Genomic DNA, 17,258 nt, shown 5'->3' with positions numbered 1-17,258 from the left:
AAATACAAATAAAAAGAACTCTAAAGGGAATATTTTGGTTCCAGTGTCCTGGCTGACTACTCATTAGCTGTATGATCCTGGGCAAGTCACTTAACCTCTCTGGGCTTCATTTTCCTCTTTGGTAAAATGAAGATGGTTTTTGGAGATATATCTCAAATCTACTCAGTCCTATCCCTCACTCTCCCCATAAATGCATGCTACCCTTAGGATGAAATCCAAAATCTTATAAGGCACAAAGAACAGATGGTAAGGATGAAATATTTGTGGCGCCTTTTGTAAAAGTGCTGTGCTTTCCCTGTCATCATCTGCGGGATGTCGTTGTCCTCCAATCATCCAAGATGACCTCCTTTCCACTTCTCACACATCAAGCTCCCCGTCGTATATTCTCTGCCAACCTCACCACAAGGTCGCTACTATTACGCATCCTTTCGGGGAGGAGAACTACTGCTTTCCTCCCTTTATTGGGGAGGAGAACTACTGCTTTTCCACAAGGATGGATCTCCTGGGAGCTCTGTCTCAGGCTGTTATGGTTAGAGTCACCACAAACACTTTAAAAGTTCATATTTGAAAATACACCAGCTTATTCTTTGTTACTCCTTGCTAAGTCTCTCTCCCAGCAAACATGTTAGAAACCAGGAAATCCTTACTTTTACATGGGATTCTAATCCACTCAGCAGATTAAAAAGAGCAATTTGGAAGTGAAGTGATTAATTGCTGAGGGAGGGCCTCTGAGTCTTTCTGGCAACCAGGAAGTGCGCAGGCTTTACGTGTAAGGCTCATTGGTGTCCACTCTGGGCGCTCAGGCCTTGTTCTTTCTTCCTTAGTTCTCAGATCTATCTCTGTTAGTGGAGGTTGCTTAATAGGTATGTGTGTGATACCAGATTTACTTAATGGTTGGCTCCTGTCCCCACAGTCAAAGATTAATGAACGATGAGGCAGACATCGCAGTGGTAATTAACAGTCACAGAACAGTGATGCTCAGAATTCCAGGTCCCACTTCATCAGTCTCTGGGTAGTAAATAAATCCCTTACTCATGTCATCTCATTATTTCCAAATTCCTCCTTTATCATTTTTTGGAGAGCGGAGGTGTGGAGGAAGCATATCAGGAACATCACCTCTTAAACAGTTATTTATGGGTTAGCTTTAGGGAACCATGAATAGTTTTCATCAGCAAAGTAGAAGTTTAAAAACACTCATCACTCAAGATTGTTGCTCACTTGATCATCACTCTTATCCTGTAGTTGGTGCCCTGGTGTTTTGAGTGATGCAGAATATTAGGGTACTTTACTATGTGAATTTGTTAGAACACTAATTTTCCTAATTTAAGAGAATTTGGCATTTTTCAAGAATTTTGCCATGTTGCTTTTTTTCAGCACAGCACTAGGGCTATTAGATTACAATGAACCGGCATGACTCCAACCATAAACATGAATTCAATCCCAGAGAGGACCGAGCCCTCAGGAACAATGGGCCAACAAAATGTTGCAAGCTCTGGAGCCACTGGTAGGCAGAGCAAGGCCTGTGAGGTCAGCAAAAGTCAGAGAAGGGCTTACAAGGAAGCTGTTTCATAGATGAGACAGAAATGGTGGTTTCCAGACAAGATGCTGATAGCAAACAACATTTTCATTCCAGCCACATTTGGGGCCTCATTCTTTAAAAGTAATACAAATACGACTGGGTGCGGTGGCTCACGCCTGTAGTACCAGCACTTTGGGAGGCCGAGGCGGGCTGATTACCTGAGGTCAGGAGTTCAAGACCAGCCTGACCAACATGGTGAAACCCTGTTTCTACTAAAAATACAAAAATTAGCCAGGCATGGTGGCGCATGCCTGTAATCCCAGCTACTAGGGAGGCAGAAGCAGAACTGCTTGAACCCAGGAGCCGGAGGTTGCAGTGAGCTGAGATTGTGCACTGCACTCCAGCCTGGGCAACAAGAGTGAAACTCCGTCTCAAAAAAAAAAAAAAAAAAATAGTAGTACAAATACAACACCATTTTTTCCTGCATTGGCTAATTCTCATTTACATTTCTAGAGTAAAGTGAAATATCTATAGATTGCTAGATGTGGCCACAGAAGGCTGATGGTAGGGTAAAGTACAGAAATAAAATGTAAGCATTCTTTCAGCATGGTAAACTTCCACCTAGCCAAGTCTTGAGGGACACTGGGAAAAGACTGATTCTCAAAGTCTGTGATCCAAGAGTTCTGCTTCCAGTACAGTAGAATAAGGTCCAGTGGGGACTAACCCACCTGCTGATAACTATAAAGTGGCCAATATCAAGAAACAACCACCTAAAGACACTAGAGAATGAACACAAGTAAAGAGATTCAGGAAGCGAGTTCACATTTGAAATAGAGACCAGCATTTTTACAGCTTTCAGTCTGAGGGAAGGCAACTCAGGGTTACAAGGTGGGCAGAGCTGTGGCAGAAAACCAACAGCCCTCTGGCTTCAAGAACCAGAATGCAGAGTTCAGGGCAGCCACAACCACTGCAAAATGAGGGAGGAGTCCTGGAAAGGAGAGCCAGAGAGGGCACCCCAAAATCTGGATATTATCTCTCCCCAAATTTCTGCAGCTAAGGATAAAGTATTAATAATTAAACTGAGAGTTCAAGTGCCACCAAAAGACAGCATATGTAGTTAATGTCCAACCAAATGAACTGCCCGATAAACCACAAAACAAAAAAATTGAACACTCCTGTGTCAGATATTGAGGGTGGGAGTGCTTGTTAAAATGTAGATTCCCAGGCCCCACCCACAGATCTGCAGAATTAGAATCTCTTGGGGGTAGTGCCTCAAGTCTGTATTTGCAACAAGCAGCCTTGATGACTCAGGCACACCAGAGTTTGAGCCTCAGTGCTCTGTGAGTTGGCACAATCCACATCTCATGCTCAGATGTTTGCCGAAACAAGCTGCACTTGAGGGCGTGGTGTTCTGAATGGCTGTCAGTTGCTGGCATCTTTGGTGCTGGCCAAGTGAAGCTAAGAGGTCATTCTGCAACACAAAGATGCTCCCTCCTTCAGGTCATCACTGAAACTTTGATAAGGAAGAGGCCACACAGACAGGACAGCTGTCCCTCAGCAGTCTCCTGCAGGCCAGCACGAGAGTCCAGTCCTTTCATGGTGTTATCCTCAATGCCTGACTTCTCTCCTCTGCCATCTTTTTCTCTCCATATCCCCTGACCCTGGTGCCCCTCCCACCCCATGGAAAACAGCATTTTCAAGTCTTGAACAGACATATGTTAAAGATCGTTGGGACATTCATAAGTCCCAACAGAAATATAGTAAGCTGGTTGGCACAGGAAGGTGAAATACCAGTCATTCGTGTCTGGTATCTTGGTCTTAACATTTCATCATTTCCATTGCTGTGATTTCCAATTATAAAAATATTCGTAAGTTAAAAACTAGGAAACAGCCCTTAATGAACCTGATAAACAATGCACTTGTTTCCCACCCTGGTCATTGTGACTAATATTTCTATTTCTTTGAAGGAGGAGACAGGCCAGTTATTCAGGTTTTCAGACCTGTCCTGGAGACACTGTCCAGAATCATACAATGTGGCAAACCAGCTTAAGAATGCTCAGCCTTCACATCTGTTAGCCAAGTGACTCCTCTCTCAGATGAATACAATATTTTAATTTTTTAAAAAGTAGGATTGGGTTATTCTAAATCTTCAAACAATAGGCACCTCATGGAAATCTTTTAATCTTTAAGTGAACATACAGAACATTTTTTAAGGATTAAAATACATGGTAGAATAACATTTCTTATTCATGTCACTTAGAAAACTACTTGGTAAGAATGTTTTAAATTTTTAAATCTTGGAGCTAATCTAATTAAGCCAAGCTACAGACAACAAACAGGCAAATAAACGCTAACTAGTTCTAACTTAATATAACATTTTCAAAAATTAAGGAATGATTTTAGAGAAAACAGCAGAAGAGATATAATGGTGCATATGAGATGGCAAGAGATAGAGAGGCAAAGCTTAATATACAGAGAGAGAGAGAGAGAAGTATATATTCTAATTCAGTTGCCCCTTTCAACAAGTTTAAGAAAGAGGACAAATAAAAAGGGCAGTTTTGTATTGGGACTGTGTTTCTTAGTTAGGGAGAACAGACAGACCAGTTACAGCTTTACAGCTCTATTTCCAGTACTTAAATTACGGAGACTCACAACCTGCCATACATTCAACACCTGTCCCACTTCCCCTCATCTGGATCTGCACATCCACACACAGACAACAGCACAGTAAGACCTTTTAGTTATTTTCCTACCTATTTCATACTAACCAAGATTTTTCTATATTTTACAGTTTTCATTAAAATATAATGAATATATAAGGATCCAACATTTACAAAAGCATATCCAACAGGAAGAACTGTCCTTCTCCAAAGCTAACCACTGTTGACAAACCCATGTACATATTTATCCTCCTCAAAATGTCTATACATATATATGGGCGTGTGTGTAAGTACATCTTTATATAACTTTGTAGACACACTATTCTGTATGCATGTATATATTTACATATGTGTGTGTATACAAGAATATTCTGCATTGTGGTAGTTTTGTTTTCCATTAAAGATATTTTGGAAATTTTCCACATTGCCACTTACATAGAGATCTACCTCAATCTTTAAGGCTGCATAGTACTCCAGCATATGAATGTAGCATAATTTAATTATTTATATGTTTGATTGGTGACTTCTAATATTACCATATTGCAATGAACATCTTGTGGATGCCTTTGCATATTGAAGCTGGCGTATCTGTGGGATAGAAACTTGGAAACAAAATTGCTGTTGTGAAGCACTTACAATTTTGCCATATACAGTACTGTGAAAAGACTTGTCAAAGGGGTTGTACCTATTACAGCCCACTGACAGTATATGAGAGTTCCTATTTGCCCTTAGCCTTGCTGATACATCACCCCAACCGTGCTCGCTTGCACCATGTTTTCCCCCTCTTTCTGCTGGGTTATTCACAAGGGTTCCCTCCAGCTATTACCTACTTTCTATTTTCTTTATGCCTAGAAAGAGTTATCCATACTGGCTTTATCCAATCTCTTTTCCTATTTTTTATTCTTTAAATTTCTACTATGGAAATTCTAAACATGTATAAAAGTAGAGGAAATAGAATAGACCCTACATAAGCTCCTATGTGTCTGTCACCCAGCATCAACATAACATTCTGCTCATTTTATCTATTTTCTGACAACTGACTTTTTCTCCTGGAGTATTTCCAGGTAAATCCTAGTTAAAATCTCAACCATGAATACTACACCATGTACCTCTAAAGGTAAGGTTTTTTTTGTTTTTTGTTTTTTTTTTAAATAAAAGTCACTATACTTTCACCCAACAAAATTAATAATTCTTTAATATCATCTGATACTCAGTCCATTATAAACTCTTCTCTAATTGCTTCAAAAATGTCTTTTTATAAAGTATCCAAACAAGGTCAAATAAGTATCCAAACAAGATCCTTTAAGTTTCTCTAAGTCTTAAAGTCCTACTAACACTTTTATTTTGCAGCTTCAATTTGTTGAAGAAACTGGAATTTTTGTCCCATGGAATTTCCCATGGGAGGGATTCTAGATTTAGCATATTAATGTGCTTTTCAATATCCTGTGTGTTTTTATTTATCATTAGATGTAGAGGCTTGATTAGATTCAGGTTCAATTTCATTTGTTTTAGGCAGTAATTCATCATAATTCAACATGGTATGTTGGGTTCTTGCTATTGCAACATAACAGAAGCATGTCTCATTGTTCCTTTTTCAGTAATACTAAGATTGAACATCGGGTTCAGATGTTATGAACCTGAGCCATCCAATAAATGCTTCTCATCAACTTTTTATTTCATGCTTTTAGCAGCTGGATCTGTTACTTCATTAGAGATGGCAAAATGGTGATTTCCTAATCTTATCATTCCTCTCCTATTTACCTATGATTCTTACATGAAGAAGTTTCCCTTATCAGGGTAATGTGATACACAAAGAAGTTGGGATAAATGATTCATTTTTCCCGTGAGCAATTTTCAAAATATTGAATTGGTGCCCTAGTAACCTCCAAAAGTGACCAATTAGTTTTTTAAATAGCATCATGATCTCATGTTTCAACCCATTACTCTTTCCGATGCTCACATTAACCCATCTTTGGCCAATGGAAACCCCTTCAGGTTAGCTCCTGGGTCCTTTTGACACAACCTTACTCTGACTGCTGACACAAAATATTCCAGACTCATCTTGTCCTTTGTCTGCCCCCTTTTAGTGGAACAGTCTGGGTGCGAGGGTGGGTCTTACTATTGAGCTGTGATTATTTCTAGGCCTTTTCAGTGAACAAAGCTATGCAATATGTGTTTTTCAGAAATAAAATCATGATTCTTTATTATATTCTTGTGTCTCTTTTCTCCTCCACTGAAAATCTTGGCCCTTGATTCCAATGACACAAGTAAATATTTGCTTTAACACATATAAATACCCAAATGATACTACCAATATCATTGCTAAAAAAGAAAAACAAAAAACTATTGAATGCAGTTTAAGATTTATTTGTGGTTGTTTGGTCTATAGGATATATTTCACTAGCAAAGTATAGACAAAATACTAGGCTTTCAAGTCACTTGAAGTAATTCTTCTGTGGGTCTATACCACGAACTTGACAGACTGTTAAGTTTGTTTTAGTTTTAAGAGTTGCCTTTTCAAAAAATGTTTATTATATAAAACATTGACAGGGCCTCAAAGTAAAAGGTATGTAAGATACAGAAATAGTTGCCATCCTTGTCTAGCTCCCTACCACCACTAATAAGGGGATTATTTTAGTAGTTATTGGTATAACTAATCCTTCTATTGCTTTACAAGAAAAGCAAATACATATATATTTTTTCCATTTGTCTCTTCGTTATACAACAGATAGCACACCATACATTCTCTTCTGTACTTTACATTTTTCATTTCCTATATTCTGGAGATTTCTCCAGACCAGAAGTACAAAAATAGTTCACAGTCCCTTCTACAGCTGTGTAGTATTCCATTGTATAAATATACCCTAGTTCCTTCCATCAATTCCCTATCAATGGAGATTTGGTTGGCTTCCAGTCTGTAGCCATTAGAAACAGTGCTGTAATCAAGACCTTTGTGCATATACCATTTCATATTCTTGCAAGTGCATCTCATATGGATTCTTAGAACTGGGTCTGCCAGGTTGAAGGATATACTCGTTTAATTTTGCCAGTTAACGAATACCATCCATAGGGATTTGTACTTTTTGGAGTGCCTGTTTCCCTACTGACTCAACAGAGTGCATTGCCTAACTTGGATTTTCCCCAATCTGACAGGTAAGAAAGGTATTTCCATTATTTTATTTTATTTTGCATTTGTCTTTTTACGCATATCCTCATATGTTTAAAGGCCATTTGCATTTTATTTTCTGTGAACTGTTCATATCTTTTTGCCTAATCTTCAGGTTCTTCTCAAAGTTTAAAATTCTTCATATGTGGGGCTACAATTAGCCCTCTGTGATAAATGCTGCAAATATTTTCAGCTATCCAAAAAAATCTTTCTTCTTCTCTGTCACCCAGGCTGAAGTGCAGTGGCTTACTGCATCCTCAAACTCCTGGGCTCACAGTCCTCCCACCTCAGCCTCCCAAGCAGGTGGAACCCAGCCCAGGTACTTAAAATTTTTTTTTTTGTAGAGCCAGTCCTACTAGGTTGCCCAGGTTGGTTCTGAATTCCTGGTCTCAAGCAGTCCTTCTGCCTCAGCCTCTCAAAATGCTGGAATTACAGGGATGAGCCACTGCATCTGGCTGAAAATTCTTCTATAGACTTTTCTTTTTATTGCTTCTGAATTTTCAGTCCTAAGAAAGTTTTTCTGTCAGATTATACAACAATTCACCTATGTTTTCTTCTAGTTAGAAAGAGGGTTTCATTTTAAACACTGGGTCTTTGATCTATTCAGATTTTGTCCTGTGTACCCTGTGAGAAATCGATTCAATTTTATTTTTTTTCCAGATGGTTAACCACACTTGTCTCAACACCATTTTTAAAGCCTTTTTCTCTGAATGAGATGCTTCCTTTATCATGTACTAAATTCCTAGACTTTCTCATATTGTAAACATTATAATATTTAATAGAGTTATCCCTCCTTCCACATTGTTCCTTTCTAGGCATCTCCCAGCTATTTTTGTTTATTCTTTCCAGTACCTTGGTATAAGGAAAAACTTCTTGTTTTATTGAAATCAGGTATGGCCCTTTAAATATAAATATATATTATATATATGAATGAAGACATTTCAAAAGTGTTCTGCAAATCATATTCTAAAACCAACTTTAGGCAACTTTTTTGTTGGAATATTAGTCTTAGAAAAAAAAAGAAGAAAACAGAAATCATCTCAAGGGAATGCATGGACACAGGTAAAGCCATGTATGGCAGCCACAACACCCAGAGTAGCCTTCCCTAAGAACAGCAGCAGCATTTACTGAACATTCACTGGATCCATGGTCCTGTAGTTAACTATTATACAGAGACTGGTCCATACAAAAGACTTAAGAAAATACACAGCTGTCTTATAGTGACTATCACAGGAAAATTTATTCTGTAAAATAAAAGTACGCTGTGCATAAGTAGGCAAAGATCAAATGCTGTAATAGATTTTTAAGAAAACATTTAGCACCCATTATATTTTTTTAAATGTGAGGATTGTGAACTTCCCTTCTAGCTCAATCTTCACAAAATTACATATACTACACCTCAGGGTAAAATCTAACTTTAAAAAGAGTTACAACATCTTTCATATAAAGCAAATTCAGTCTGTAGGAAAATAAAGTATCACTTGATATTCGGGTATATCTTTTTCTTGAATCACTTGGTACATCTGTGGCCAGAAACTCCATTCATTAAGTAAACCAAGGAACTTCTTCCTTCCAAGGGCTGGGACCAAATTTCCTGTGCAAAAACCTTCCTGTATAAGTGAAACCTGTCATTCTTCCAGCAAAGGATAATTGAGATTAGAGAGTGTGTAAAACAAAAAAACAAAAATATTACCCAAATTATTTGTACCACATACAGGTTTGAAACTTGGCCATCCAAGATACTAACTAAAAAGACTATTATTGGCTGGGCACGGTGGCTCAGTGAGCCTGTAATTCCAGCACTTTGGGAGGCCAAGGCGGGTGGATTACAAGGTCAGGAGATCGAGACCATCCTGGCTAACACGGTGAAACCCCGTCTCTATTAAAAATACAAAAAAAATTAGCTGGGCGTGGTGGTGGCGGGTGCCTGTAGTCCCAGCTACTTGGGAGGGTGAGGCAGGAGAATGGCGTGAACCTGGGAGGCGGAGCGTGCAGTGAGCCAAGATTGTGCCACTGCACTCCAGCCTGGGCGACAGAGCGAGACTCCATTTCAAAAAAAAAAAAAAAGACTATTATTGTTCTTAAGGTAGAGAAATCAGACAATACATCTTGGCGCTCATGCTGCCTTCCTACACTAACCTAGTTAATCTGACAAGTGAGACAAATTGTTCATTGGGAAGATGTTTATATCATGCTTCAGTATAATTTGTCTATTCTTTTGTAGGGGAGAAATGTTGAAAACAGAACATTCAGTCTTTCTGGCAGTTAATCAACAGTGATACAACCTTACATTTCCTAACAACTACAAATTCCCTAATTAACCATTTTTAAAATGCAATAACAAAGCCATTAAACCACTATTTGCTCTAGTTCACTGTTTTTATTTACATAGCTACCTTTCTCCTGGACAAGCAATGTTAGCCAAAGATGCCTTCTTGATGACAATCCTATTCAATTTTTATTTATTTTTTTGGTGAAGGGTTTTCTCAGCAGCCAGTTACCACATGGAGCTTTTTCACAGTTTCAAAGAAGTTTTCCTCATTTTAAAACTGCAAGAAAATTCTACACTTGATGGTAGTTCCTAAAAAAATAGTTCAATCAACCTTTTAGAATTTTTGTAATATAACTTCAAGTATGTAATGATTTAATTAACACAATACTCTTAATAAACAACAACAACAACAAACCCAAGTGCTAGCTCATTTCTGGTGCCATGAGACATAATAGCACCACCTGTTTTTCTATTTTAGTGGTTAAAATGTATGCATTTTTAGCACCCATCTACAAAAGTTAGATGTTAATAAAAATATGACATTACTCAGCTTACTAGGAAGTAACAGTCTTAATATCCCCTTAAGTGAAGAAATTTGTTTCATTTGCTGTATCCTGGGTCATGGAAAAGAATAGTATGAAAGGGAGAAACAAAGAACAGCCTTTTAGCTAAGGCTTTTCAGTACCTGAATCACTGAAGTATTGAAGTCATGTTCCTTGGAAGTGTAGAATCATACCACACATAGGAGGTTCCAAGGAGTTATGTTGTTATACACTGTGTATGTCAGGATAGACCACATTTAAAATGCTGAACATGGCTTAGCAGCCTTAAATATAAAAAAGAGGTAAACTAGAAAAAGTAATGATAGTGATCAACTCCCATCCTTTAACCAAAACTCTGCCTTGTTGCTCCATTTCAAAAACAAAGTGAAATATTCTAAACAACTGACAGATTTTTTTACATAAAAACACATTGAATTTAGATTAATATCAGTCATCAGACACAATAAATACATGATGGGGAAGACAAAGAAAATAAAGTGCACCTTTACAGTGTAAGAGACTCAGAAATCACTTCCTAAATTGGCAATATAGATTGCAATATAAAAAGTAACTGATTAGCAAAATTAGATTAAAAATTTTTCAGCTGAAAAATTAGTTTTTCAGTACATGAGAGGGACAAATAACCTTTTATTTAAAGGTATTAAATTTAGAGACTTGTATATTTTAATTTTGTGTAGGAGAAAGGAAAGCCATTCTTCTAGAAGGCACTAACTGGTTTAAATGTGCGAGTGAATTCCTAAAGAAAACATGTGCAAAGTATAGTCAAGAAGTCTGCCTGGTTCTTGTGTTGTATTCATTACTCTTCAGCATATACTATGAATTATTGCTGAACAACTGTATCAGTAACCAGGTTTTCCCATCAGAGCTTCAGTGTGTTCAGTCCACAGTGTCGCAGATCTCCTTTACTTTCTGGTTGAATTCTTCTGGTTGATCTGCATATACATAATGTCCTGCCCCAAGAATAGCCTGGATAAGGAAAAGCATTCAGGTGGTTAGTGAGTAAAAGCATTTAATAAAACACAATGATATATAAGCAAAGACACTTAGTAATAAAAGTGAGAGCCACTATATTTAAATAAAACACATGATAAAAAATAACAATAATCTATAGTGACTATTAAGTATATCCATTAAAAGGATCTGAGAATAGAAAAATCTACTGAATTGAATCTACATACAATTTTAATACGCAAAAAACACTAAATTGACCACTAATAAAAGTGCCAATAGAGAAACTGAAAAAAGTGAGACTGTGCTGCCTTGTGAGGTGGGAATTACTTTAAGAGCTACTGGACCAGTCCCTCTGTCCATCTCTCTTAATGCTGTGGCTCTAGGGACAGGAAAAGTTACTCAGAAAGGTGGTTCATGGTTTGGACATGAAGATGTATGCAGGCCAAACCCTGCACCCAGCACATGTGGTATCAGGTCCCTGACTGAGGCTGCAGGTATAGCTTAGATGACCTGTAACACCAGGATGACCTAAAACCTCTTTTAAAGGAGATAATAAAACAGACTTCACTCATACCTAAAAACCCAAATCAAGTCACATACTTACTATTGTCTTCACATATGAATGTGGTCGTAATGACTGGATGCTGGTGCCAGAATTGCCATCTATGCAGGAGCGGGCGCCAAAGATCACTGAAACTGGAATGTCAGGGTGCATTTTACCAATTCGCTGGAGCATTGGCCTTTTTGCCCATCCATAAGGAATAGTCATATTCTTGAAAGCTGTCTCACCACTTTAACGGCAAGGAGAAAATCACAATGTATGATTTTTGGGAATGAGTATGCATTGCACTGTCACTTCTATCAAAACACATTCATATTTAGCTTTTCCAGCACTTAAGAAAAACCTCAGCTTAAATAGACAATAATTTATGAGATAGTGTAAGGAACAAATTTCACAGATCACTGTTAGATAAGCAAGGCTGCTGTATACTTTAGCTGATTTTTTAAAAAGTTTTCCTGTAAACCAAAATGTACAACCTTAATTTTCTATCATTACATTATTTACTGTGGAGATAGTTAAAAATATGTTTTTTCACCCTTATTTAAACTGATGTAGAAGGTAGCTTATCCCCAGGTTCATGGCACCAGCATTTCACCTGCAATGCCAAAACCATTACCAAGTTAAGAAACTCAGATAATATATTCTTGCAAACTCTCAGGATAGGTCTATTTGTTGTCACTTCTGCTATTTTTTTTTTTTTTTTTTTTTTTTTTTTTTTTTTTTTTGAGATGGAGTCTCGCTCTGTTGCCTAGGCTGGAGTGCAGCTACACAATCTTGGCTCACTGCAACCTCTGCCTCCCGGGTTCAAGCAATTTTCCTGTCCCAGCCTCCTGAGTAGCTGGGATTAGAGGCACGCACAACTAAATTTTGTATTTTCAGTAGAGATGGGGTTTCACCATGTTGGTCAGGCTGGTCTCAAACTCCTGACCTTGTGATCCGCCCACCTCGGTCTCCCAAAGTGCTGGGATTACAGGCGTGAGTCACCACACCTGGCCACTTCTGCTATTCTTACAGAACTAGACAAAGTTCTAACTTGCCTTCTATGAAGAATTCAAGTCTCACCACAAGAAAGGTAACAAACTAGGACTACATGAACACATGTAATCATGAAATAAGAGGACGTGAAGAGTAAAACTTAGACCATGCAGGAAAAGGAATGATGTTCCTGGGGCAGATCCCTAAAAACCGCTGTTGGAGCAAGTCAATCAATGTGTTCACCTAATCCACAAGATCTGACTGCCTAGCAAGTCACAAAACCTCAATCTCTTGAGGACCTTGAACCTCTAGCCTCCTTCACTCTTGGCAGAGAACCTCTAACCTACTTTATTAAAAAGACTGAGGCTACAGCTACACCTATAAATAGCTACCATGGCCTCAATCTTTTTAATAAAGTAGGTGTACATATTATCTGCCAAAAGCGAGGGAGGAAATAAAAGGGAGGGAGGCCGCCTCTGCATCTGCCCTCTTAGCCTTTCATCCAAACCTCAGTCTTAGAAAGGATGAGATACCACTTCTCTGTCTTAAAAGTGTGCTCCATGACCCACCTATGCAGAATCACCAGAGTATTTGTTAGAGATGCAGCCCAGAAATGCTAGTCTCAGTCTTAGAAATTAGCCTCAGGAGTCACATTTTAACAAGCACCCCCAATAATTTCAGTACATGACATAGCATGAGAACTGTAGCTCTCATCTTTGCACTCTATTCTTGTTGCTCCTCCTAGAAACTCTAGGGCCTTATCGTTTGGCCTCCTCCTAGTTCACCACTGTCGTCAGGCTGTGTTTTCTCTACTAGTACTTTTCACCCAACATCCATAAGTAGTATTTGTAAAAAATACATTTGGCCCTCTTGCTCCCTCTGCTACTATGCCCCATTCTGTCTCTCTCCTTCTAATCACTGTCAAAACACATGCAGAATCCCTCACTTCCGCCTCACCCTCTGCAGCTGCATTTCTAAGGCTGACCTACAGATGTTTAGAGTTGTTCAGGAGTACAATCATCAAATGGACTTGAAAAATACTACACAGCGTCTCCCATTCACTTGGGAAATTTAATACCCTTCGGTATAGTAAAGGATAATTCATAGTACAGACACCCATTTACTTTTGTTTAATCTGGCACCCTTTTTTCTTTTTTTGATGAAACATTCATACTCAGTTTGGGAAATACTTCATGTGAAATTCTTCAACTCTCAACTCAAACCGTCTCTTGGAGATGCCCAAGACCAAGACTTCTATAACTTATTCATAAGAACTTTGAGTGAAGAGTGAACATCTCACTTTTTAATCTGCCATCAGAACTCAGCACAATGTTTTATACAGTGGGTACTCTAAGAATAGATGAGTAAAATAAAATGTATTAGACACATGTCCTTTTAAATTCAGTAATTTAACTACTGACAAAAATCTTCTGGACCACTGATATATTTTTAAAAAAAGGCCGGGAATGGTGGCTCATGCCACTTTGGGAGGCCGAGGTGGGCGGATCACCTGGGGTCAGAAGTTCAAGACCAGCCTGACCTACATGGAGAAACCCCGTCTCTAATAAAAATACAAAAAAATTAGCTGGGCGTGGCAGCGCATGCCTGTAATCCCAGCTACTTCGGAGGCTAAGGCAGGAGAATCGCTTGAACACGGGACGCAGACGTTGCAGTGAGCCAAAATGAAGCCATGGCCCTTCACCCTGGGCGACAAGAGCAAAACTCCAACTCAAATAAATAAACAAATATTAAAAAAAAAAAATAGTCTAAAACACACACACACAGTGAATTGAGAAACCTAACCCTCACCTTGGAGTCTGTACATTACAGTGGTAGATGTATTCTGTCACAGTATCGTCTTCGAACATTGAAGAATACTTCCGTTTGAAATCAGGCCTTAAACGCTGCACTAGACTTAAACCTATTTAACAGGAAATTTAAAAAATGCATGTTTTAAATTATAATTAACTTATCAACTAAATAATATAGAAAGTTTTAGTGCTTGTCTGTGTAATGACTGTTATGTGCACACACACATATATATGTATTCAAATATATATTGTAGGTGGTGAAAAGCACACATTCTGATAGCTGTCCTCCTAAAGATCCCCAAGGAAATATTAATATAAGAATTAAAGAGTATTGTATTTTGACTTGCAGATGTGCTTTAGGGCCTCAAAAACATGTAAGTTAGAAGGCACTTTTGTAGGTAAATAAATTCTTTAAATGTGGCCAGTGAGTAGCTCATACATAAAATTAATGTATTAACTTGTATTTCTTCCATAATTACAACACATTAACATCCAAATGAAGTAAACTAGTATATATAATTATTTATGTGTGAAAATAAATTCAGTTTTTTCTTAGGACCCTAGCAAGACCCCCTGCTAAGGTTATCCCTGGTGGTGCACACAGCCCCACTCTAGAAAAAGCCAAGGGCGCCCAGGAGCAGTGGCTCATGCCTGTAATCCCAGCACTTTGGGAGGCCGAGGCGGGCGGATCACAAGGTCAGGAGTTTGAGACCAGCCTAACCAACATGGTGAAACCCCCATTTTGTATTTGTACTGAAAATACAAAAATTAGCCGGGCGTGCACCTGTAATCCCAGCTACTCAGGAGGCTGAGGCAGGAGAATCACTTGAACCTGGGAGGTGGAGGTTGCAGTGAGCCAAGATCGCGCCACTGCACTCTAGCCTGGGTGACAGAGTGAGACTCCGTCTCAAAAAAAAAAAAAAAAAAAAAAAAAGGCTGGGCGCGGTGGCTCACGCCTGTAATCCTAGCACTTTGGGAGGCCGAGGCAGGCGGATCACGAGGTCAGGAGATCAAGACCTTCCTGGCTAACACAGTGAAACCCTGTCTCTACTAAAAATACAAAAATTAGCCGGGCGTGGTGGCAGGTGCCTGTAGTCCCAGCTACTCGGGAGGCTGAGGCAGGAGAATGGAATGAACCCAGGAGGCAGAGCTTGCAGTGAGCAGAGATCGCGCCACTGCACTCCAGCCTGGGCGACAGAGCAAGACTCTGTCTCAAAAAAAAAAAAAAAGAAAAGAAAAAAAGAAAAAGCCCAGGGCAAGGCCCACAAGGGAAAGAGGATGAAGAGCAGAAGCTTTCCTCTAGTCACATTTTTCCATTCTGAGGCCCCAGAGACTGACTGGTCTCCCTTTCTGGTACCACTACCCCATTAACTCCAGCAAGGCTTTACTTCTCTACTGGCCCTCTCTTCCCATCTGTGATGAATTACACAGCTCCACCAAGAAATTCTCTCATGCAGTTGATTCTACATCACCTTCCCACCCCCAAGTGCAAGCAATAATGGGAGGCTGAGGGCATGGCTTTAAAGAGCCTCTCCTAGGTGTCCTCCCTTGCCCATCACTTCTCCTAACTTCTCTTCATACTTTATTTTTCCCATAATTGTTATTTGTGTACCTGTGATCTAGTAAAATCTATTTCTATTTCAGGGTTATAAAGATTAAACGAAGCTCTTAAGTAGTTTACCAGAGGAGGATCATACTGAGGAGTGGCTCTACTGGGGAGAGCTGAAAGACTGCAGGTAGGCAAAATGTGCCATCTGTAAGAGCACTGAGTAAAGTGTGGTCACCAATTCAACCCCCATACCCTCCTCTAAGTCCTGCAGTCCCACTGCTCTCCCCATCCAAAGAGAAGGCACTAGGGCAAGGAGGGCCAGGGGTGGGCAAAAGGGAACAGCATTTACAGTAACCTGCATGACAGTTAATCCCACACCCTCCTCCATACCCCCATGCCTCTTCTCTTTTCTTGCTAACAGAACCCATCTTTCCTTTCTTTCTTTCTTTTTTTTTTTTTTTGACAGGGTCTTGCACTGTTGCCCAGGCTGGAGTACAGTGGCGCAATCTTGGCTCACCACAACCTCCATCTACCTCCCAGGTTTGAGTAATTCTTGTGCCTCAGCCTCTTCTCCTGAGTAGCTGGGATTACAGGTGTGTGTCACCATACCTGGCTAGTTTTTTTGTATTTTTAGTAGAGACGGGGATTTGTCATGTTGGCCAGGCTGGTCTCGAACCCTGGCCTCAAGTGATCTGCCCACCTCAGCCTCCCAAAGTGCTGGGATTACAGGTGTGAGCCACAGCACCTGGTTAGAACACATCTTTTCTATAGTATCAATTAGGCAGCAATGCGCCCAGGAAAGCAGGCCCTGGGAACAAATCATGATTGGTCCGTCACAGAAATTTCTTCTTTGCTGGTGGAAGGACTAGGAGGGCGCAGTCATAAGGGGAGGTTGGCTGGAGCCTTCCAGAGAGGACTTTCTTCCCTGACAAAGCATTATGGAGACAAGGACCATTTTCCATGCTTTTCTTTCTTTTTGCTCACAAATCAGAGTGCTGATTTGTGAGATGATGCTTAATGCCATGGCAGGCATCAAACCCCCGTGAGGAAAATAGTCAAGAAAATCACAGACACAGACCCAAATCCTAACATCAATGAGCAAGCAACCAGAACAAGTGCTAAAACCTATCTCCAGTTTGCTTATTAAGGAAATAATAAAAGGCCTTATAATTTAAGCCACTTGGGTATTCAGTTACTTACAACTAAAAGTACTCCAAACTCATACAAGTT

At 39.4% G+C, this 17,258-nt stretch overlaps 1 protein-coding gene across 7 annotated transcripts in view; it reads right to left on the bottom strand.

Annotated features, from left to right (window-relative positions):
* Nucleotides 1-8,560: 8,560 nt before the first annotated feature.
* The window catches only part of ABHD5 (abhydrolase domain containing 5, lysophosphatidic acid acyltransferase), a 30,726-nt gene continuing 22,028 nt past the window's right edge, over nt 8,561-17,258 (bottom strand). For 2 of the 7 annotated variants that reach the window (XM_015445729.4, XM_005546818.5), the window contains exons 5-7: nt 14,478-14,589; nt 11,736-11,922; nt 8,561-11,146 (exon numbers count right to left, since the gene is read on the bottom strand). In XM_015445729.4, the coding sequence (XP_015301215.1) occupies nt 11,057-11,146; nt 11,736-11,922; nt 14,478-14,589 (389 nt within the window). In that variant the 3' untranslated portion in view covers nt 8,561-11,056. The remainder of the gene's footprint in view (nt 11,147-11,735; nt 11,923-14,477; nt 14,590-17,258) is intronic. The other 5 variants (XR_012431060.1, XR_012431061.1, XR_274608.5 and 2 more) reach the window with 4 other exon arrangements.

Source organism: Macaca fascicularis, chromosome 2, assembly GCF_037993035.2.
Source record: "Macaca fascicularis isolate 582-1 chromosome 2, T2T-MFA8v1.1".
Taxonomy (NCBI): domain Eukaryota; kingdom Metazoa; phylum Chordata; class Mammalia; order Primates; family Cercopithecidae; genus Macaca; species Macaca fascicularis.
The sequence above is the reverse complement of the archived record's forward strand: the minus strand, read 5'-3'. Positions and strand labels throughout refer to the sequence as shown.